The following is a 23,709-nucleotide window of genomic DNA, read 5'->3' on the forward strand; positions in this document are numbered from 1 at the left end:
AGATGTGAACTCCCGCACACTACGCGAGGATCTGCGGCTGGATATCCTGAGGGACAGAGGCAGCCAGGTGAGCCTTCTGTTTCATGTCCTCTTAATTCTGATTCTCTCTGTTCAAGGGGGCTCCGGGGGCTTAGTTGATAGCTCAGCAGGTATTGGGGCAATGATGGGGTGGCTGGAGTTTTGGGGGCAGTGCTGGGTCCTCAGTCCTTTCTTTGTTGGGGGTCCCTGGCGCGGATTGTGTTGTACACACCCTGTTAGCATGTCTTAGGGAGGTCCTCTCCGGTAGCTGTGTGGAGGACCATCAAAATCCTCTGGTCAACGGCTGGTGGCGTCTGTGGTAACTATGGCCCGTAAGGCTTTGAATGACAGAGCAGCTGTCAAAGGAGTCACCGGGGGTTGATGGGGTATGTCTGGCAAATGCAGCAAAAATGCGAAGGGTATGTGTGTTTTTAAAGGGACTTTGGGTGCGCATCTAAAAATGGAAGTGAAGGATCATGTATGGAAGGGTGAGTATGTGAAAATGTTTTCTTTGTTGCAATTGCAGAAGTTTAACTTTAAAGTTAAACCAGATTAAAGTAAGAAGGAGGAAGAGGAAAAACAGCAGTATCAGTTGATTCCCTGTACATTCTCTAACTGGTTTTTGGTGTATGCAGTTTTAGCTAGTGTCATTGGGGAAAAGACCCCTGAGAATTGCCCCCCCCCTTTTTTTGTTATCTGGACTCTATCTATGAAGCTCAGCGAGTCTGATGGGGTTGCTTAGTTTTGCTATGATGAGCAATTTCGTCATTGCAAAGCAGTCCAGCATTCCTTATGGTGGGACCACATCAACATCAGTCTCTGGTTGAAACTGACGTAGTCTCCACAAAGTTCAGTTCTTCCATTTCAGAGTTGGGCCAGGGGTGCAGCAGCCTCTTCTCCACCGGCCACAAACCACAGTAGTTTATGTTGGCAATTCAATGCCAGATCTTGCAAGTTTGGCACCGCATACTGTTCCTGTCATGACTGTAGGGCGTGGAGGGTCTCATGCACTGTCCTTATGCTCCAAACAAGGAAAAGGAAAAGGAGGCAATGTTGGAAAGAGGGAAGACGTCGGTGAGGGTAGAAAAGATGGCACCTTTCCTAAAGCGTTATCCTAATAGGGAGGCAGCTTGTGTGTTGCAGCGCGGTTTATCGTAGAGTTTTTCTGATACCCTGCCAGTTGCTGGTTGTTCCTCCTATGACAGTTATCTCATTTAAATCCAGCAATCTTTTTCCGGGAAAACTTTTCAAAGAAGTTGCTTTGGGTCACTTTGGGTTGCTCTGGGTCGCATGGCTGATTCACTGCCAGTATTTCCCCTTTGGTTATTATCCTCAAAAAAGAACACAATAAGTTACGCCTTATTAGTTGTCGCATCCTAAAGGGGGTTCAGTGAATGATGCCATTGATTTGGAGCTTTGCACAGTGTCCTATACTTCTTTTGATATGGCATTGTCATAGGTATGGTAAAGGTTGGTAGTCATGGAAAGGTTCGTTGTAGGCCAAGACTAATATTAAGGCGGCCTTTTGTGCATTGCCGGTACATCTTTGTTGTTGCCATCTGCTGGGGTGCAAATGGCAAGGGCAGAATTTTTGTTGATAGATGTTTACCAATAGGCTGTACCATTTCTCGTTCATTGTTTGAAATGTTTAGTGCCTTTTTGTAATGGGTAGTTTGGGATATTGAATTTAGTCATCCATTATTTAGATGATTTCTTGTGCATAGGGCCTGCTGGAAGTGCTATCTGTGCCTTACTTTTGGTCATAGTCCAACATGTTTTTGAAATTTTTGTTGTGCCATTGGCCCCTGACAAGACGGAGGGCCCGGCCACTGAGTTGGTTTCTAGGTATTGTCATAGACACAGTGGTGAGGGAATGCTGTTTGCCTTTGGACAAACTTGAAGATCTGAAGGGGATGGCTTCTGACACCAGGCAAAACAAAAAACGTCAACTTCGTGCATTGCAATCTCTCTTGGGCAAGTTTAATTTTGCTTGTTGCGATATGCCCATGAGATTTTTTATACAGCTGCTACACTTGGCATTAAAGCACCACATCCTTATATTCGGCTGGGGCAGGATCAGCGTGAGGACTTGCCAGTGTGGGATTTATTTCTGGTTCCTTACCATGGTCGCTCTCTTTGGCAGGAGCAGGTGATTTTGATCTAGAACTGTTCACTGATCCGGCGGGCTCTGCTGGTTATGGAACCTACTGTCAGAGTAGTTGAAGTGCTGAAAATTTGTCCAGTGGAATGGAGGGAGGTTTTTTAATGCGTAACTTGGGTATTCTGGAACTGTTTCCCAATGTACAGTCCATGGAATTGTGCACAATCCAGGAGTTGATAACTCAGTGGATAATGCTTTGTCTCATTTCCAGTGGGACAGATTCTGTCGGTTGGCACTGGAAGCAGAGCAGCGCGGAATTCCATGCTCCAAGCATTGTGGAGCATTGCACTGCCTAAATGGTAGCACATTGCTATGCATTTTCAAACACATGGCAAAGCATGTTTTCTTGTGGCTTGCTAGGCATTTAGAAACGCACAGATGCAAAAGAATAGTAATGCAACTAAACTGCAGATTGCCGCGCATTTTCAAAGTGCACAGAAAAGCATACATTTGGTAACATAAGCACAATACACGTTGCTGCATGTTTTTGAAAAGCATGGCATGGCATGGTAATAGGCTAAGTTTCCTATTAGTACCTGTAACACTCTAACCTTATACTTATATTCTCTGGTTAACCTCTTACCTCTGTTCAATTTGTTCAGAAACCATGCGGGTAACACCACACACACTTACAATGGAAGTAGGTATGATGTTCAAAGTTTGTTTTCCGCATACAATAATTTTATACAAAACCAGATTACAGGATACAATGATGCACAGTACAGGATATTACATGACAATTAAAGGTGGCACTCAATTATGGTATCTCTTGATAGGATATAATTCCCCTCCCATGGGTGGGTGCATTTAACCCTTCAAATTACCTCCCCCTCTGTGCTCATCTTACCAGAATCTAATTATAACCTATTGCAAACTATTGCTAAATATTAGTTGCAGACATTGTATCAGTCTGTACATTTGTGTTAAGTCATTTCCTCTACACACTGTTACACATAATATCATGGTTTAAAGAAGTCTTCCAACCCTAACCTTAAAGCATAAAGCATTTCAACATGTAATTGATCAATTTCTGCATAAAATCCATATTCAAAGAGATCAATATCCTATCAATCTCCTCTTTGTTCCTGAAAGGAACCCTGATACAATCTAACTCACATTCTTCATCCCTTCTTCAACCTGCTTCACCTTCCGAGATATCATTTCTGAAATCATACACATAACAAATTTGATTGCAATATATATACCAATATTAGTAGATGACAAGATCTTACTTGACTAGCAAAGTGTCCATAAATTTCCAAATTACAAAGTCCACATTATTTCACTCTTTAAGTTAATTTCCTAAACTAAACTAAATCCTAAACTTCTATAACACCTCCAAACTTTGATTCTGTACCCACTCATGCAATTAGAAGGTTCTCCACTCTCAGAACTTGACATTCACATTGTGCATTTTCTTGTGGGTTGCCGTACATTCGGAAACACACAGATGCAAATGAATGGTAACACAAGCACACCGTGTGTTTTCTTGTGGATTTCCGTGCATTTGTAAATGTGCAGATGTGACTGAATGGTAACACAAACGTGACGTGCGCTGCCATTTGTTTTCTAAACACAAGACAAAGCAAGTTTTCTTTGCTGGTTGCTGTGCATTTGGAAATGTGTAAATGAGTAAACAGCCTAAATGGTAACATTGACGTGGCACACATTGCTGCGAGTTTTTGAAATGCATGGTAAAGGTAAAGGGTGCGTTTTTTTTATTGCAGGTTGCCATGCGCTCAGAAACATGCAGATGCAAACAAGTGGTAATGCAAGCGAACCGCAAGTTGCCACGCATATTTGCTCACAAAAATTTGATGTGAAACAAATCCAAAATAAATAATATTGTGAAAGTCAAGTGCAGAAAAGTAACAGTGAGCATATATATATAGTTCTTGTAAGTGGAATAATAAGTGTTTCACAAAGGAAGTACCAGAGACACAAATACACTCCACCACCATGTGCAATGGCTGCTCACCTCCATTCCAAAGGTAGCACGCTTTAAACTGCTGGAGCGTTCTCCAGAAGATATATTCTGTCACAAATCACAGCACATGGAAATTGGAAAATAAATCCTCATGTTGTAGTATTAAAATAACATTGATTAAAAACAATGTGTAGACTTACAATTAAAATCGTTGCATAGCATGTATTGGATATGACCAAGGGGTCACACATCAACTGGATACTGTTGAATTAAAAATCCGGTTTTGGCTGTAACTGGAAGGGACGTCACCTGGCTCCTCCCAACGCGTTGCGGCACTGAACACATGACTGACTTTCTCAAGTGTTCAGCATCGCAAGGGGCCGAGAGAAGCTGGGTGACCTCACTTCTGGTTACGGCCGAAACCAGAAATTCGGATTCAACAGTATCCAGCTGATGTGTGACCCCTTGGTCATATCCAATACTTGCTATGCAACAATTTTTTTTTTTTTTCAAATAATTTTTATTGAGATTTTTCAAAATACATAGAAATACAAAATAAACAAAACAAACAAGCTCTCACTCAGGATGAGGTAGAGCAATATCAAAGTAGTCAGTGACATGGCTATGCAACAATTTTAATTGTTAGTCTACACGTTGTTTTTAATAAATGTTATTTTAATACTACACTATGAGGAGTTATTTTCTTATTTCCATGGACTGTGTTTTGTGCATTTCAGGCATTTCAGGAATGTAACTGCTTTTTGAAACCGTTAAAGCAATGGGATTAGTTCCACTTTATGATTTACTGCTGTTTGGGGGCTCTGGGCTTAGAAAAATGGCAGCCTCCAGAAAGAAGCAAGATGTTATGTATAAAGTCCTGCATTAATATACAGTGCCTTGAAAAAGTATTCATACTCCTTGAAATTGACCACATTTTGTCATGGTACACCCAAAAAACTAAATGTATTTTCTTGGGATTTTATGTGAGAGACCAAACACAAAGTGGCACATAATTGTGAAGTGAAAGGAAAATGATAATCGAATTTCAAAATATTTTACAAACAAATGTCTGAAAAGCTTGGCGTGCAATTGTATTCAGCCACCTTTACTCTGATACCTCTAACTAAAATCTAGTGGAACCAATTGCCTTCATAAGTCACCTAATAAGTAAATAGAGTCCACCTGTGTGTAATTTCATCTCAGTATGAATACACCTGTTCTGTGAAGCCCTCAGAGGTTTGTTAGAGAACCTTAGTGAAAACAGCATAATGAAGGAAGGAAGGAACACACCAGAAAGATAAAATTGTGGATAAGTTTAAAGCTAGGTTAGGTTATAAAAAAATATCCCAAGCTTCAACATCTTATGGAACACTGCTCAATCCATCATATGAAAATGGAAAGAGTATGGCACAACTGCAAACCTACCTACATATTGCCGTCCACCTAAACTAACAGCGGGCAAGGAGAGCAGTAATCAGAAAAGCAGTCAAGAGGCCCATAGTAATTCTGCAGTAGCTGCAGAGATCCACAGCTCAGGTGGGAGAATCTGTCCACAGGACAAGTATTAGTCATGCACTCCATAAATCTGGCCATTATGGAAGAGTGACAAGAAGAAAGCCATTGTTAAAAGAAAGCCATTAGAAGTCCTGTTTGCAGTTTGCGAGAAGCCATTGGGGGGGACACAGCACACATGTAGAAGAAGGTGCTCTGGTCAGATGAAACCAAAATTTAACTTTGTGGCCTAAAAGCAAATGCTATGTGTGGCAGAAAACCAACACTGCACATCACCCTGAATACACCATCCCCACCATGCAGGGGCGGACTGACAACCCATGGGGTCTCCGGGCAATAGGAGATCATGGGACCCCCCTGTGTCCGTGTCCACATTCAAGCTACACCCAAACAAAACACCACCTACTTATTGCACTGCCCACATTACAAACATTCGTCCCTACACTCTTTAGCTGCAGTGGCAGCAGCTGAGGATGTACACATGCTGCGGCCGGAATTAAACCCCCTTTTGCTTTCGGTGGGTGATCGTGACCCATTCAAGTGAATTAAGCCCACTCTGCAAACACCCTGCAACCATTGAAATGCACACAGTTGCAGCATGCTAGTGTGTGATCCAAGCAGTTGAAGCAGGTAATGAAGAGGCAATACAATGCCTCCTCATTGCCTGCTCTAACTCTTTTTTTTTTCACTGTACTGCACAAGGTTGCACAGCCTTTGCAAAGCAGCCCCATTAACTTGAATGGGTCATGTTTGGCAGGCACTACACCTGCCAAGCGTGACAGGGCTTATAATTCCTGCTGAGGGGGAACATGTGTACACCCCTGGCCTCCGCAGTTAAAGGGGGTGTGGTTGGGGGTGAGTAAAAACAGGGCTGAATTATGAGGTTTTACTGCCCCCAAACTGCGAATGTAAACAAGTCATTGCTGTCCTCAACCCCCTATCACAGTTAGACCCCTGGGATGAGGAAAGAGAGGGACCCCTAGAAATAGGACAGAGAGGGACCCCTGAGATAAGAACAGAGAATGGCCCCTGGGATGTGGACAGAGAGGGGCCCCTGGGATGAGGACTGAGAGGGACCCCTGAGATAAGGACAGAGAATGGCCCCTGGGATAAGGACAGAGAGGGACCCCTGGAAATAGGACAGAGAGGGACCCCTGAGATGGGAGCAGAGAGGGGGCCCTGGGATGAGAGCAGAGAGGGGGCCCTGGGATGAGGACATAGAGGGGGCCCTGGGATGAGGACAGAGAGGGGCCCTGGGATGAGGACAGAGAGGGGGCCCTGGGATGAGAGCAGAGAGGGGGCCCTGGGATGAGGACAGAGAATGGCCCCTGGGATGAGGACAGAGAGGGACCCCTGGGATGAGGACAGAGAGGGACCCCTGATATAAGGACAGAAAATGGCCCCTGGGATGAGAGCAGAGAGGGGGCCCTGAGATGGGAGCAGAGAGGGGGCCCTGGGATGACAGAAGAGAGGGGGTACTGGGATAAGGACAGAGGGGGACCCTGGGATGAGAGCAGAGAGAGACCCCTGGAATGAGAGCAGAGAGGGGGCCCTGGGATGAGAGCAGAGAGGGGGTCCTGTAATGAGAGAAGAGGAGGTCCTGTAATGAGAGCAGGGAGGGGACCCTGGGATGAGAGCAGAGAGGGGGGTCCCTGGGATGAGAGCAGAGAGGGGACCCTGGGATGAGAGCAGAAAGGGGGCCCTAGGATGACAGCAGAGAGAGGGTCCTGAGATGACAGCAGAGAGGGGGTCTTGGGATGACAGCAGGGAGGGGGTCTTGGGATGACAGCAGAGAAGGGGTCCTGGGATGACAACAGAGAGAGACCCCTGGGATGAGATCAGAGAAGGGGTCCTGGGATGAGAGCAGAGAGGAGGTCCTGTAATAAAAGCAGAGAGGGGACCCTGGGATGACAGCAGAGGGGGGGGGCCCTAGGATGACAGCAGAGAGGGGGTCCTGGGATGAGAGCAGAAAGGGGGTCCTGGGATTACAGCAAAGAGTTGGTCCTGGGATGACAGCAGAGAGGGGGTCCTGGGATGACGCCAGAGAGGGGGATCTGGGATGAGAGCAGAGAGGGGGTCCTGGGATGAGAGCAGAGAGGGGGTCCTGGAATGAGAGCAGGGAGGGGGTCCTGGGATGACAGCAGAGAGGGGGTCCTGGGATGACAGCAGAGAGTGGGTCCTGGGGTGAGAGCAGAGAGGGACTCCTGGGGTGAGAGCAGAGAGGGGGTCCTGGGATGACAGCAGAGAGGGGGCCCTGGGGTGACAGCAGAGATGGGGTCCTGGGATGACAGCAGAGAGGGGGCCCTAGGATGAGGATAGAGGGGGCACTGGGATGTGTGGCAATCTGCATCTCTTTGATTTGGGTAGAAAGAGGGGGGCGTAAGAGGACATGTGCTGGGAGGTGCATTTGGAGGGGAGAGGACTTGTGCTAGTGTATGGGGGTCAGATTTGAAATCCCCCCACACCACCCCACCTTCCAGCACAAGTCATCCCCCCTCCAAAAGAACCCCCTAGCACATGTCCTCTTACCCCTCCCCCCATCATTCCTCCATATGTGCATCATTGTTATCTGTCCACCTTCCCTATCCATAAACTATGTACAGGATGGAGGATCCTTGGTGAACTCTGTGTGCTGTGCAGGCTCGGGGGGGGGGGGGGGATGTCAGTGTCGGCTGCTGCAGAGGGAGGAGCCCAGGCACCCTGCAAGAGATGCAGGGAAGGTGTCCTGAGTGCTCATGCTAGTATGCCTCTGTCGGGCCAGTTATCGGAGCTCAGTGCTGGAACTTGTTCCAGCACTGGGCTCCAGAATCATCACAGATTCCTTGGGAGGGAGGTACCAGGAGCCTCTCATGGGAACCCCTACTGGCTCCGGGCCCTCGGACAGTGCCCAAATGGTCAGAGGTGGCAGAATCATGTCGTGGGGATGCTTTTCTTCAGTAGGCACAGGGAAGCTGGTTAGAGTTGATGGGAAGATGGATGGAGCCAAATACAGGGTAATCTTAGAAGAAAACCTGTTAGAGTCCGCAAAAGACTTGAGCGAAGGTTCACCTTCCAGCAGGACAGCGACCCGAAATATACAGCCAGAGCTACAATGGAATGGTTTAGATCAAAGCATATTCATGTGTTAGAATGACCTAGTGATAGCCAGACCTAAATCCAATTGAGAATTTGTGGCAAGCTCTCCATCCAATTTGACTCACGTTCACTCTCTAGATGTAGAAAGCTGGTAGAGACATCCCCAAAAAGACTTGCAGCTGTAATTGCAGCAAAAGGGGATTCTACGATGTATTGACTCAGGGGGGCTGAATACAAATGCATGGCACACTTTTCAGATATTTATTTTTAAAAAATGTTGAAAACCATTTATTATTTTCCTTCCACTTCACAATTATGTGCCACTTTGTGTTGGTCTATCACAGTGATGGTCTATCCCAGATGTTTTGGAACTACATTTCCCTTGATGCTCATACACTCTGCAGTGTAGTTGAGCATCATGGGAAATGTAGCTCCAAAACATCTGTGGTGCCAAGGTTCGCCATCACTAGTCTGTCACATAAATGCCAATAAAATACATTTACGTTTTTTGTTGTAGCATGACAAAATGTGGAAAATTTCAAGGTGTATGGATACTTTTTCAAGGCACTGTATTTGAAGATTTTTTGGGGGTTTGTCTTTTTTTCTCTTTTGCAATCTGTTGTTCATTTTTAATTTTTGTGGCCTTGATTTATTTTTTACATATTCTGTTATATTCTTTCTAACACTTAAATGATAATAGTGTTCCTTCATTTTATTATTTTTTAAAAGCTCATTTCTTATTATTTATAGCTTTTTTAACTTTGACCGTGAGCCACATAGGTTTTATTTTTAACCTTTTAAACGTATTGCCCATGGGAATATATTTTACAGTGTGTTTTGTAAGCTGGGGAACAGGTAGCAGGTACAAAGCTCCCTGGGATAAAAAGTCTGTCAGGCACAGATACCAAATCCAAAAAAGTAGTGACAAAACAGTGTGGTGTTTATTTGTAATATTTAAAAGTCTATATACAATTGCTATACAGTGTCTCAGAAAACAAACAGGAACAAAAATAGCAACACAAAAACCTAACCGTGTCTCGGCACTAACTATACAAAATATACAGGCCATAACTACCAGACTGAGCAAGCCTACAGCTGGTTAGCTTCTGCACAGGGCCGGACTGGGAATAAAAACCAGCCCTGGAAATAATTTCATACCAGCCCCATAACATTATTATACCAGCCCCAGTGGCATAGCGTGGGTTGTCAGCAAAGCAATTAATTTTCGCCCCTAACCAACGGACATTTAGCGCTCTCTGGCTCCCTACCACTCATACAGAATTAAGGACAGCCCAGCTGGGAGGCCACAGGCTCTAGGAACAGCCCAGCTGGCCCCCCTTCCCCACTGACCGCCCCCGGCACTCTCCCCCTAATACAATGCTGTTCTCCCCGGCCCCTTCCCCCTAATGCACTGCTGATCCCCCTCCCACCCCCCTAATATACTGCTGACCCCCCCTAATACAATGCTGATCGCCCCCCTCCTCCTATCACACTGCTGACCCCCCCCCTGGTCCCCTCCCCCTAATACAATGCTGTTCCCCCACAGCCCCCTTCTCCTAAAACAATGCTAACCCCCTCTCCCTAATAAAATGATGACCCCCCCCGGCCGCCTCCCCCTAATGCAATGCTGTTCCCCCCTCCCCTTCCCCTAAATTGGGGGGGGTCAGCATTGTATTAGGGGGAGGGGGCCCCAGGGGGGGATGGCAGATAAGCATTGTATGAGGGGGGGCGGGTCAGCATTGTATTAGGGGGAGGGGGTATGTAAGCATTGTAGTAGGGGCCCTAATATGCTGATCCCCCCCAATGCAAGAGGTCGAGGTCACCCCCAGCCTATTTACTCTTGCCTGGCTGTCTCAGGCTCTGCTCCGCTCCGTTCCACTCCTTCAGTCAGTCTCAGGACCTGCGATCATGCTGCTGCTGCTGCTGGCGTCTGTCTGTGTGGGAGGGATCGGCGCCGTGACCCGGTGACCGTCTTGCTTGCAGTCAGATGATCCAACGGCCGCTGCGCAGCTGCTCCTGCTGGATTTGACGTAATGTCGCCCATAGCGGCTGACATAGGATAGGAAAGAGTGTATCCGATTGGACCGCAGCGGGGGGCCGGGGCTGCAGCGGCCGGGCGGCCCCAATGCTTAATGCGGCCGCATCTTAAAGCGGCCCCAGGGCCAGCGGCCCACCGGAAATTTTCTGGTATCCCGGTAGGCCAGTCCGGCCCTGCTTCTGCATATACAGACTGTACGTTTTTACCAACCTCTTTCTCTCACAGACAGGAGTTGTCTGATTCCCTGGCCGAGAGCACTGGCTGTCCTTCTCAGGTGAGCATAAAGTGGCCTGGGGGAGAGGACCAAGATCTGAACTAGATCATGGATCAGAGATCCCTAAGTGTGTATGAGAGGAGCCTGGGAGATGCATAAACCCCAAACAGGACTTTTCCCGGCTATCTCTGGGACGCTCTGCTACAGTTTGCATACGATCATATTGAAGAATTCCCATTTCTGTTCTGTATTTACCAATGCCAATAATCCCAGTAGTTTGTTTGGACCAAGCGTGATCTCGCACATGCGCAGTGGGGAGTTGGCTGTGAAACAGTAGGAAGGCACATCTGACTCCATCTAATAGCCAAGATGGCAACATCAGGGAACTGAAGACTAGCAAAGAACCGGTCTGGGTGAAGACAAAGTTGGACTCCTGGACTGGTGAGTGTCTGCTTCTTAAAGAGAAAGTAAACTTCCATCTTTAAATTTTACCTATAGGTAAGCCTATAGTAAGGCTTACCTATAGGTAGTGTAAATATCTCCTAAACCTACACCGTTTAGGAGATTTTTACTGTAAAAGCAGCCAGTGACATTACTGGAGCATGCCCTCTGAAGGAACGGCCACCCTTGTTGTTCCTTCAGAGCCCTGTGGCGGTTTGCACGGGAGTGATGTTATCATGGCTCCAGCCAGTCACAGAGCCGAAGTCTGCGAACCCAGAAGTGAGAGGTGGAAGAGGGAAGCTGTCTTCAGTGATGGCATTGCATCGCTGGAAGGATTCGTTTTCAGGTAATTTTCAAATATTGTGCTAGTATGCAATGCATACTAGCACATTATGCCTTTGCCTTGCAGGTAGAAAAAAAATGTGCAGTGGTTTACAACCGCTTTAAAGGTCAGCTGCTACAGTATTTGTAACTGCTGATGTTCATTTAAAAAAAAAAAAAGACTGGAGTTCCTCTTTAACCACTTGCCGACCAGTCGCCGTAGTTTTACTGCGGCAGGTCGGCTCTATAAAGTGAAAGGACGTACCTGTACGCCGATTCCTGTAGCAGATAGTGGGGGAGCATGTGAGACACAACTGAAGGAGGAATTGGATCAATAGGGGGAGGTAAAATAAGTTTTCAGTTTATTTTAAGAGGCTTGTGCTTCACAAAGTAACTGATGCTGCAGACATCATCCCGGTACCCTTCTGTAGAGCCGGCGGTTGGCTTACAGAAGATAACAGCCGATGTGGCTCGGAAGCCACTCGGCCTTTATCCCCATGAGCGGCAGGGGATGCCCCCCCCTCCCCCAAGCAACCAGTCGGCACATCTGCTGGCTGGTTGGAGTCCAAAACAAAGCTGGATTCGGCTTTGATCGGGTCTCAGATGTACAGTATTAACCCAGAAGCGACGTCATGACGCCGCTTTCAGTTTACTCCTGGCTAACAGTGCCAAATTTAAAAAACTGTCAGTATTCAAAAATTTCAGCATTTGAATACTTTGAAGTGCAGTGGAGGGGTCTGGGGACTTTTAGACCCCTGATCCCTCTATAAAGAGTACCTGTCACTGCCTATTACTGCCACGAGGGATGTTTACATTCCTTGTGACAGCAATAGAAGTGATCAGATTTTTCTTCTTTTTTTTTTTTAAAACAGTGCTAAAAAATAAAAAATTAAATATAAAAAATAAGAAAGAAAATGTTTTAAAGCACCCCCGTTGCCGTGAGCTCGCGCACGAACAAAAACGCATACTTAAGTTGTGCCCACAAATGAAAACGGTGTTCAAACCACACATGTGAGGTATTGCCGCGATCGCCAGAGCAATGATTATAAAAAAAGACCTACGTTGTACCTCTAAACTGGTAACTGTTAAAAAGTTTTAAAACGTTGCCAATGGAGATTTTTTAAGTACCATAGTTTGTAGCCATTCCACGAGTGTGCGCAATCTTAAACCGTAACAAGTTAAGTAACTATTTAATCGGCGTAACATCATCTTTCACAATATACAAACAAATTGGGCTAATTTTACTGTTTAGTTTTTTTTAAATGCAGTGAAATTTATTTTTTCTAAAAAAAATTGCGTTTGAAAATTGCAACGACTGCCATTTTCTTCTCCAGAGTCTTTGCTAAAAAAAATATATATATAATGTTTGGTGGTAATTATCTAGCAAAAAATACTGATTTTAACTTGTAAACAACATGTGTCAGAAATAGGCCTGGTCCTTAAGTGGTTAAGTAGAGCTATGGCTATTGTGAGGCTATACCACGGCTTTACAACTGGGGCCCCTTTGTTAGCTAAAGCACTGTGTGTCAAAAAAATAATTATATTTTAATAAAATACAGCATTGACTGCACATCATTGTTGTAGACCTTCTTTCTGAGCTTGACAGTGGTAAGTCATGCCTGTGTCAGTAAGGTGGCTTGTACATGTTCTAGAGTGATTGGGGGAGAAAGCCGTGCACTCCATTACAGAAAGTGTTTGAACAAAATCCTTTATGGCAGAATCATTGTTTTAATGGCATTATTTTAATGAAAGCTGCGTTTATCAATGTAGCACTCTCATAGGTAGGTGCTAGGGAGAGAGTTTAATTTTTGGCTCTGTCTGCCTATTAGAGGAGCAGCAGGAAAATGGAAAATTGTATCATACTTACCGTAATTTTCCTTTCCTGGTGCCTATCCATGGCAGCATACCTGTGATAGAGCTCCGCCTCTACTCCGTCTTCAGGACTAGTGAATAGCATAAAAGAAAGACGCCCCCTATTCCCAGCATTCTCCTGTAATATAGAATACCGAGGGAGGGAGCGTATGCTGCCATGGATAGGCACCAGGAAAGGAAAATTACGGTAAGTATGATACAATTTTCCATTTTCCTGGTGCCTCCATGGCAGCATACCTGTGATAAATAACTAGCATAACAAGGGTGGGTAATGCCAAATAAGTAAATTTTTAATTGGAAAAAGACATTGCTGATTGAATTGCTCTTCTTCCAAACTCAACGGTTGTGAGTGACCCAGGGTCGATACGGTAGTGTCTGAAGAACGTGTGTTGAGAAGACCATGAGGCGGCCCTGCAAACCGTCTCCAAAGACACATTAGCCCTCGCCGCCCAAGAAGCTGAAACTGCCCTGGTAGAATGAGCCCTCACTCGAGAAGGAGGATCCAAGCCCTTGATTTTGTAGACCTTTTGGATTAGCTTAATTATCCAAGATGACAGAGTCCTGCTGGTAGCTTCCTTGCCTCTGTTCTTTCCGTAGGGAACAATGAACAACCTTTCTGAAGATCTGAAAGATTCTGTTGCTCCTAAGTAGGCCCGAATAACTCTGGAGATGTCCAGGTTATGATGCGTGTTTGACTCTGGATCCAACAGAACAGGTAGTGCCCATGGTTCAAGAAGATGGCTTGAGGACGATACCTTAGGGATGAAGCTTCGTAATGGACGAAGCTCAACTCTATCAGGGAAAAAGGTGATATGCTCTTCACCTATCCCTAAGGCATGCAGTTCAGAAACTCGTTTTCCAGAGGTGATGGCTACAAGAAATACCGTTTGTAGAGTCACATTCCACAAGGTTGCTTGCTCCACAGGGGCAAAGGGGGTTCCGGATAGAGCTTCCAAAATTAAAGAAAGATCCCACTGAGGAAAAGGGTGTCTAGTGGGGGGGCGAATTCTTCGTACCCCTTTAAAGAAAGTGATCACCAAAGGATCTAATGCCCATCTTATATTGGTTGCTGCTGAGATCGCTGCGACCTGTACTTTTAGAGAGCTTAGACCTAACCCCAAATCCAATCCTGATTGAAGAAAGGATAGTAAATTGGAGGAAGAGGGACTGATCGGGTTGAATTCTTGTTCTGTCGCAAATTGCAGAAATTTATTCCAAATCCTGGAATAGATTGCATTTGTAGAGGGTTTTTTAGCCTTCAAGAGTGTAGAAATGACTCCGGGAGTACATCCTAAAGACTGAAACCTCCTCCTTTCAGCCTCCACACATGAAGGTCCAGCCTCTGCGGGTCCGGGTGGCATAGACCCCTCTGAGAGAGCAGATCTGGAAAGGGAGGAATCTTGACAGGAGGTCCCAGACTGAGTTGTACTGCCAGAGGGAACCATGGTCTCTTCGGCCAGAACGGAAGAACTGCTAAGATTTGAACTGGTTCTCTGAGGAGTCTCCTGAGAAATTTCAGAATTAACGGACGTGGAGGAAAGGCATAAGCCATGGAAAAGTTCCAAGGGCACGTCAGGGCATCTACCGCCTCCGCCTGAGGGTGGGGGAGACGAGAGAAAAACCTGGGAAGTCTTGAGTTCTCCGGGGTAGCGAACATATCCAGTTGTGGGGGAAACCAGAGGTTGGAGATCTGCAGGAAAATGTGTGGATGGAGACACCATTCGTTGTTGTCCAGAAAATTCCTGGACAGGGAGTCTGCTATGGTGTTGAGCTTGCCTGGAAGGTAGACCGCTCTCAGATCCATCAGGTTCCTCTCCGCCCAGAGCATTATGGGTTCGACCTCCAACAGGAGGGATCTGCTGCGTGTTCCCCCCTGTTTCTGTAGGTAGGATACTGCTGCTTTGTTGTCCATCCTGAGAAGAACTCTGTGTCCTTGGAGGAGTGGTGTTAAGGATGTTAGGGCTAAGAAGGCCGCTCTTAACTCCAGCACATTGGATACTATTCCCCTGGTTGAACAGGACCATCTTCCTTGAAGATTTGTATCTCCGCAATGGGCGCCCCAACCGTATCCGCTCGCGTCTGACGTAACAATGGTCCATGAAAACGAACCTAGATAGTGAGGCTTCTCGAGGTTCTTCCTCTTTGTCCACCAGTGTAAGCTCCTGCGCATCACTGAGGTTATTTTGATCCTCTGGCAAAGATGTTCCTTCTTCCACTGCGCTAGGAAGCCTGTTTGGAAGAAACGTAGATGCCAATGGGCCCATGGCACCATGGGGATGCAAGATGACATCGTACCCACTAGGCTCAGGCACTGGGAGGCCGTCAGATGAGTACTTTCGATGACCTTGTACATTCTCTGGATGACAATGTCTCTCTTCTCGGGAGGTAAGGATACCGTTCCCTGTCGAGTATTGAAGAATGCCCCGAGATAAACCATCTGTTGTGTTGGTGAAAGATGACTCTTCTTCAGATTTACCAGCCATCCGAAATCTTCCAGGGACTGAAGAAGAATCTCCCTGTGGGACATTAGCTGTACTGGATTGTCTGCAAGGAGAAGGATGTCGTCCAAATAATGGAACACTCTTAAACCCCTCTCCCGGAGGGGGGCGATAACAGCTATCAGAACCTTGGTAAATACCCGAGGTGAGGTACAGAGGCCGAACGGAAGGGCCTTGAATTGTAAATGTATTCCCCCTACTGTAAACCTCAGAAACTTCTGGAAGGATGGAAGGATGGGAATGTGTAGATAGGCATCCTGGAGATCGAGTGATATCATCCAGTCTCCTGGCTGGATTACCTGGATGATTGTATTTAGTGATTCCATCTTGAAGCTTTCGAGTGTTATATAACGATTTAGCTTCTTGAGATCTATCACAGGTCTCCATCCTCCTGTCTTTTTTCTGACCAGAAAGAGCGGGGAATAGAAGCCTGTATAGTGTTCTGCCGATGGGACTGGAACAACTGCTCCCTGGAGCTGAAGTTCTGTCAGAAATTGTAGTAGTGCCGAAGCTTTTTCCAGAGAAGCTGGGATTCTTGTTTTCTGAAAGACTTGAGGTGGTGAATGGGAGAACTCCCAATGATGCCCTAACTTGATCGTGGACAAGACCCAAGGGTCCTGGCAGCGGGCAGCCCAGACCGGGTAGAAAAGTTGCAGTCTTGCTCCGACTGGGAGGGACTGCAGACCCCTGGCGTCAAAAAGACTTTGTGGATTCTTGGGGAGCTGTAAGGGACTTATTTTTGCGTGCCCCCAAAAAAGAGGCCTGCGTGCCCCTCCAGGGTCTTCTGTTCTCCCCTTGTTGTCTTGGCTGCCTGTAGTCTCTGTATCTTGATGGGCGAAATCTTGAAGAAACCACTCTGGATCTCTTGGGTTTTCTGTCCTGGGGGAGTAATCCGGACTTCCCTCCTGAGACTCTGGAGATAGCTTCATCCAATCTCTTCCCAAAGAGAGCCTTTCCATCAAAGGGTATCCTACACCAATTTTGTTTGGATGATAGATCCGCCGTCCAAGATTTTAACCAAAGGGCCCTTTTCGCCATTACTGCGTGAAGCATTGACCTTGCTGAACAGCGGATTGTATCGATTGCGGCTTCTCCGACAAAGTCTGCTGATATCTTGAGTTCTTCAAGCGCCTTGATGATGTCTTTTCGGGGAACATCCTGACGCAAGGCTGTCTCCACATTATCTGTCCAGACTCTGATGGCGTTGGACACCGATGTAAGTGCAATGGCCGGTTTACAGGCAGCGCCTGAGGCCAAGTAGCTTCTCTTTAGGTCAAAATCGATTTTGCGGTCTAGAGGATCCCTAAAGGAAGTCGAATCCTCCATGGGAAGAGTCACATTCTTTGCAAGGCGTGCTACTGCTGCATCAACTACCGGCATAGAGTTTAAGGATTGTGCATCCGATTCGGCCAGTGGGTAAAGTTTATTGAGGCGACCCAGAGAAAACTTCTTATCGGTTTTCTTCCATTCTTCCTCTATAATCTCTCTGATCTCACCCATTAGTGGGAAAAAAACCTGCTTCCTTTTAAGGAAGGGGAAGTAAGTCTTGGATTTTGCCGGGGGATCCTCTGTGTCTTCCCAGGCAATGGCTGTCTTCACTGCCTGGATGAATGGCTGCACCAAGGTATAACTGAAGCCTGATGGATCTGCTTCGTCTGAGGACTCCTCTGAGAGTGAATCCGCGGAATCGTCTCTGGCCGGTGGGTCTGAGGACGGCCGAGAGGTGTTGGGGCCTGAAGGACCTGGTGCATCAGGATCTGTGCTTTGCGCTAATGCCCTAGAAGGGGCTGTCTGCGCGGGAATCAGGGTTGTCAACTCTGCGAGGGAGTCCTTCATAGTTTGTTTGAGCATATCTACCACCTGGATATTTTCTGCTTCCCGATTGGAGGCATACTCGCGGAAGCAGTCTTTGCAAACCAGCTTGCGTGGCAAGGGTATTGCTCCACAGGCCCAACATTTTTTGGAGGAGCGAGGTGGTGCAGAGGGCGAGCGTTGCCTTGATCTTGATCTTTCTGAAGATCTATGGCGGGATCTGCGATCCGGGCTGTCATCTTCGCGGTGTCCTGAAGATCTTCCTGATCTTCTAGAATGAGTAGGGCTGAAATAAAGTACCCTTGTCAGCCAATTATGCACTCTTTTTTTTAGTACCTAAACATACTCACGATAAGGTGGTCCTATACCTATTGTGAGGATCTTGTGCACGGGATGAGTGGCTCATTGCAGGGCGTTACGGGAGGACCGACTAAAAAGAAAAACGTAGAATAGATCAAAAAGATGGCAAGACGATGAGCACAAAAGGTGATTAGAAATAGGGTGGGCATAGGGTCTTCAATAAAAGGGGGCCGGGGAAAAACGGAAGAAAAAACGTAAAGAAAAGCGATACCCCCATTTTTTTTTTTTTTTTTTTAAAAACATATACACATATATATATATATATATATATATATACATACATACATACATACATGTAAACACACATATACTATCATACGCACCGTTCCCTCACCCCTCTTTTTTTTTTTTTTTTTTACCAATTTTAAGAAAAAAATTTTTTTTTTTTTTTTTTTACTATATAAATAAAGTTTTTTTTTTTTTTTTTTTTTTAACCATATAAATAAAGTTTTTTTTTTTTTTTTTTTATATAAATAAAATCCTTCATTGCCCTGCAGAGAGCAATAACTTACCTGGGGCTTTTTGCATAGAATAATGCAGGAACCATCAGCCTGGATAACTACCAGGCTAATGATTCCTTTAATACTAATAGGAGGAGGGCGGGAGCTCAAAATCCCTCCTCCTCCATTAATTGGAATGTTAAGGGAAACTGTGGGCAAAAGCCCTACCTGTTTCCCTTAACCAAGATGGCCGCCCGCGCTTCGATCGTACTGCGCATGCGCACACGCCCTAGCTACCCGACCGCCGGAATCCCCGCCTCCCCACACTGGAACGCCAGCGAATAGGATAAGGAGGGGAGGAGCGGAGCGGCCGAAGGCTGCACACCCTACACAGCCCCAGAACGCCGTACGCCGATGAGGCAGGAGCCCGGAGCGGGACAAACAAGCCAAAGAACAGGTATTTAAAAAGGACGGTATAAAACATATAAGGGGCTTATCATTATATGAACCTAGTAGAAAAGGGAAATGAGAGAAAATATAGGAAGGGGAGAGCAAAGATATGACCTATCTGTGACAGGAAAGGGGGAAGGAAAAAATACAAGAGAAAAGAAACTACTTTAAGGTAGTGGGTCCTCCTGCAAAACCCTGCGGTCAAATCATCATAAAACTGTTCCATTGCAGGCAGAATGCGTTCCTATGAGGAAACTCTGCGCCTTACCCCAAGATCCACAGAAGGGGTTCCCAGTCTTATCAGTGCTTTGAGCGACCCAAGAAGCAGGGACTGCGCACGGGAGAGGCTTAACCCGGCGGAAGCTGCCAGATGGTCAGCAGGTAAGGACATACTGCTACTCTTCACCAGTCAAGAAGGTATGAGGAAAAAAAGGAGAATGCTGGGAATAGGGGGCGTCTTTCTTTTATGCTATTCACTAGTCCTGAAGACGGAGTAGAGGCGGAGCTCTATCACAGGTATGCTGCCATGGAGGCACCAGGAAAATCTATATTGATTTCTGCCTACCAGAGAGCAGGATCTGTGAGTTGGGTCTGTTCATATCGCTCAGTGTGTGATTCATCTGGTCTAGGGAGTGTTTCACACTGGTCCAATAGGGAGGCATATTGGACAGTGGAGGAAATCTGATCAATGAGTATACAGGCTTTGATACAGCCCCAGTCATTGGCACAGACTGGTTGTCTCAATGCATTGTGGGAGGTGGTATAAAAGCCAGGAGCACATGTGCTGCAGGGTCTTTGGCTGGTGAGCAGAGTCCCAGAGGGAGGGTGGCGGCTGCCTCCTCCACTGTAGCAGTGGCATGCGGTCACAGGCAGTCGGCCTGGGGACCAGAAGGAAGGAGCTGAACCCAGAGGTCGGTGAGAGCTGACTGAAGGGGTAGAGACATTGAAGACCCTCGAAAAACAGTATTGTGAGTACAGGGGATCGTGTCTAGAGGCCTGACCTGAGGGGGGCCAACCCGGTGTGGGATAGGAGGACAGAGGACAGGTGTCAGCAAGTGGAGTGAAAGGGGGTACTAGTCGTGTATCCCGAAGATAATTCATCCTAACAAGTCAGCTACATAGAGACTTAATCCTAAATTCATCTAAGTGGCAAGGTGAATCTGCAGCCTGGCTGCATCTGCAGACAGGAGTCCTCATCTACTGTGAATAGTTCAAGTTGGAGTATCCCACTCTTCCCTTCTCCCATCCCTAATTTAAATAAAACCACAAAAACAACTACATCCCCTAGACTGTTCATTGACTGAGCCAGAGAGTAAAGAGTTAAATTGTGCATGCTGCATTTGCTAACGGTAACCCAGGGGGATCCCAAGGTGAACAATCCAGCAGTCCTCAAGGGGGCAGTGCTACATATACAAGATTAAAACCGCTTTTAAAACACATTAACATGGTAACACTAGGGCCTTGTTCAGACATCCAGCAGCCCTTGCCGCCCCTCTGAAAAACAACCCAAAGTGGACTGCTTTTGAGAACGCGGTTGACAGGTGGCAGGGAGGACATATGTTGCCTTCTCACTGCCTGTTCTAACACTTAAATGGCTGAACTGCTGCACCGCAACTGTGTGCATTGCACACGGTTGAAGGTAATTTCCGTGCATGCCCATTCACTTGTAGGGCAGTACTGCCGGCACAGCACTTGTGGGGCAGTACTACTCCCAAACGCAAAACAGGCCTTTATTGTTCTGTAGAGACGGCGGTCGGTTTTCAGAAGTTAACAGCCGATGCGCCTTTGGAGCCGCTCGGCCTTTATCCCAGTGAGCGGGAGTGGATGTCCCCCCTCCCGCCGCCTTTTGCGGTCTGCCCTTCCTGAGCATCCAGCCGGCACATCCGCTGGCTGGTTGGAGTCCTGAGCAAAGCCGGATTTGGCTTTGATCGGGTCTCTGATGTATTAACTTGGAAGCAACGTCATGACGCCGCTTCTGGTTTACTCGGCGGCTTACAGTGCCGAATTTAAAAAAAACTGTCTGTATTCAAAAATTCAGATTTAGGCATCTTGTATACTTTGAAGTGCAGTGGATGGGTCTGAGGTCTTTTAGACCCCCGATCCCTCCATAAAGAGTACCTGTCACTGCCTATTACTGTTTACATTCCTTGTGACAGCAATAAAAGTGATCAGATTTGTATTTTTTGCTACACGTGTTGCATGTGTACATCCTTCTTTAGATGAGTGGTCAAGGGTGGTAAAACTGTGGCTCAACTATTTGGTTTTGCAACCCCCTGGCCACCTATGTCAATAAGTCATACTTTGCCATTTAAGTGGTTAGGTTTATATCTACTTAAAATTGAACACACAGGATATTATGGGGTTTTAAAGATCCTGGATTCCAGTTGAAAATGTCACCAGTGGTAGAATTAGGCTGCAGGATACTGATTTGAAATCCTACCCAGTTCTAGTGACACCATCACTACATTATTGCAGAATATCAGTCTCTGTGCAAGCTTGAGGCTGGATTCACACGTATGCAAATTGGATGCATTTTACCTACATCCAATTTGCATAACATGTGAGTGTGACCAACTTTTAATGAAGTCGGTTCACACACATCCCGGGTGGCTGTGGTTTTAAAAAGCATCCTGTGCATTTTTTAGGGGAATTTAGGGGAAAATCTGCACCTGATTCGCACCTGAATTAGCGAACAGAAACGCACAGGCCATCGGTCAGCAAACTGCAGATGTAGTGTGATTAGTTTACAGTATCAGTAGTTTTCCTAATTTCCATTCTACTTGTTGAGATTGTACGTGCTATGAATATGTAGTAATCCTATCACTGGGGGCCTAGCAACCTAAAAGATCCATTCAGCAACATATTCATAATGATGTAAGTACTGTAAATATTCAAGAAACTCAAAATATACAATACACTGACTGTATATCTTGTGTATATATACAGTATATGCAGTATGTGCATTGTTCAATTTACCAAGGTGTCATTTTATAAGATGGTCACTAGGTGGCAGCAAAGCACAACAATGACATTTACTGCAAGTTTGCTAATCAAAAGGGAATATATATTCAGCAGTGAGTGATTGATTCGATAGTCATCTGCTGTTTTCTTCACGGTTCAGCAATCATGTGAAGATTATCCATATTTATAGAACACATTCATTCTCTGAATTTATCCATGCATTTGTCCAATTAGGTCACATATGCTGCCGCTCACTTAGCATCTGCATTTTGCGTTTTTTCAAGAGACTAATTATTCAATTTATCAATAACTCGCAATTACACTTCAGGAAGAAAAAAGAGAAGTTGTTTGGCCTTCTTAGAGATTAATTATGGCCCAAATGTATTTAAATATGCTGACTGTAATAATAATTGTTCACTGCAGTGAAGCGCTATAATAAAAAAAAAAAAAAAAAAACACAGATATATAGGCACTATATTACCAAAAGTATTGGGATGCCTGCCTTTAGGGCCAGTTCACACCACATGCAGCCCAGTGCGTTTTTTTCTGCATCAAAACCCCATGGAAAGTGAGTTAAATGATTTCCAATGGCATAGTTCACACCAGTGTGTTCCAGTTCCATAAAGAAAAAAGTAGAACATGCTGCATTTTTTTCTGCACTGGACTGAACTGGAACGCTGTAAAATGCATCAAAAATGCACTGGAACGCACACATACGCACCAAAAACGCACTGGAACACACATATCTCTATGTAAGGTTAAAAACAAGAGAGGAAAAAATGCACTGGACTGCATCAAAAACATGCCAAAAATGCATCCAAAATGCACTGGAATGCATCAAAAACGCACCAAAAATGCATCCAAAACGCACTGGAACGCATCAAAAACGCACATGCAGAAAAGTATCTGGAATGCATCCGGACTGCATTTCTATGGTGTGAACTGGCCCTTACACACACATGAACTTTAATAGCATCCCAGTCTTTGTCCGTAGGATTCATTATTGAGTTGGCCCACCCTTTGCAGCGCTAACAGCTTCAACTCTTCTGGGAAGGCTGTCCACATGGTTTGGGAGTGTGTCTATGGGAATGTTTGACCATTCTTCCAGAAGGACATTTGTGAGGTCAGGCAATGATGTTGGACGAGAAGGCCTGGTCTCCACTTGAATTAATCTCAAAGGTGTTCTATCGAGTTGAGGTCAAAGTCGCTCAACCATGTCTTTATGGACCTTGCTTTATGCACTGGTGTGCAGTAATGTTTGAACAGGAAGGGGCCATCCCCAAACTGTTCTCACAAGGTTGGGAGCATGAAACTATCCAAAATGTCTTGGTTTGCTGATGCCTTAAGAGTTCCCTTCACTTGAACTAAGGGGCCAAACCCAACCCCTGAAAAACAACCCCACACCCTAATCCCCCCTCCACCAAATAATTTGGATCAGTGCACAAAGCAAGGTCCATAAAGACAAGAATGAGCGAGTTTAGGGCGGAGGAACTTGACTGGCCTGCACAGAGACCTGACCTCAACCTGATAGAACACCTTTGTGTGCTTGACCTCACAAATGCACTTCTGGAAGAATGGTCAAACATTCCCATAGACACACTCCTAAACC

The 23,709-nt window shown here is 45.9% G+C and overlaps 2 protein-coding genes across 2 annotated transcripts in view; one reads left to right on the forward strand and one right to left on the reverse strand.

Moving 5' to 3' along the window:
• RALYL (RALY RNA binding protein like) overlaps positions 1–23,709 on the forward strand; it is a 469,699-nt gene that overhangs the window by 59,818 nt on the left and 386,172 nt on the right. The window lies entirely within an intron of this gene.
• On the reverse strand, positions 16,771–17,913 carry LOC309555640 (lamina-associated polypeptide 2-like; the record flags this gene model as incomplete). Its single annotated transcript, XM_082257676.1, has 1 exon — positions 16,771–17,913. One exon carries the CDS (start codon positions 17,911–17,913, stop codon positions 16,771–16,773), a length of 1,143 nt encoding a protein of 380 aa, XP_082113802.1.

This window comes from Pelophylax lessonae (assembly GCF_965119305.1).
Source record: "Pelophylax lessonae genome assembly, chromosome: 5".
NCBI classification, from domain to species: Eukaryota; Metazoa; Chordata; class Amphibia; order Anura; family Ranidae; genus Pelophylax; species Pelophylax lessonae.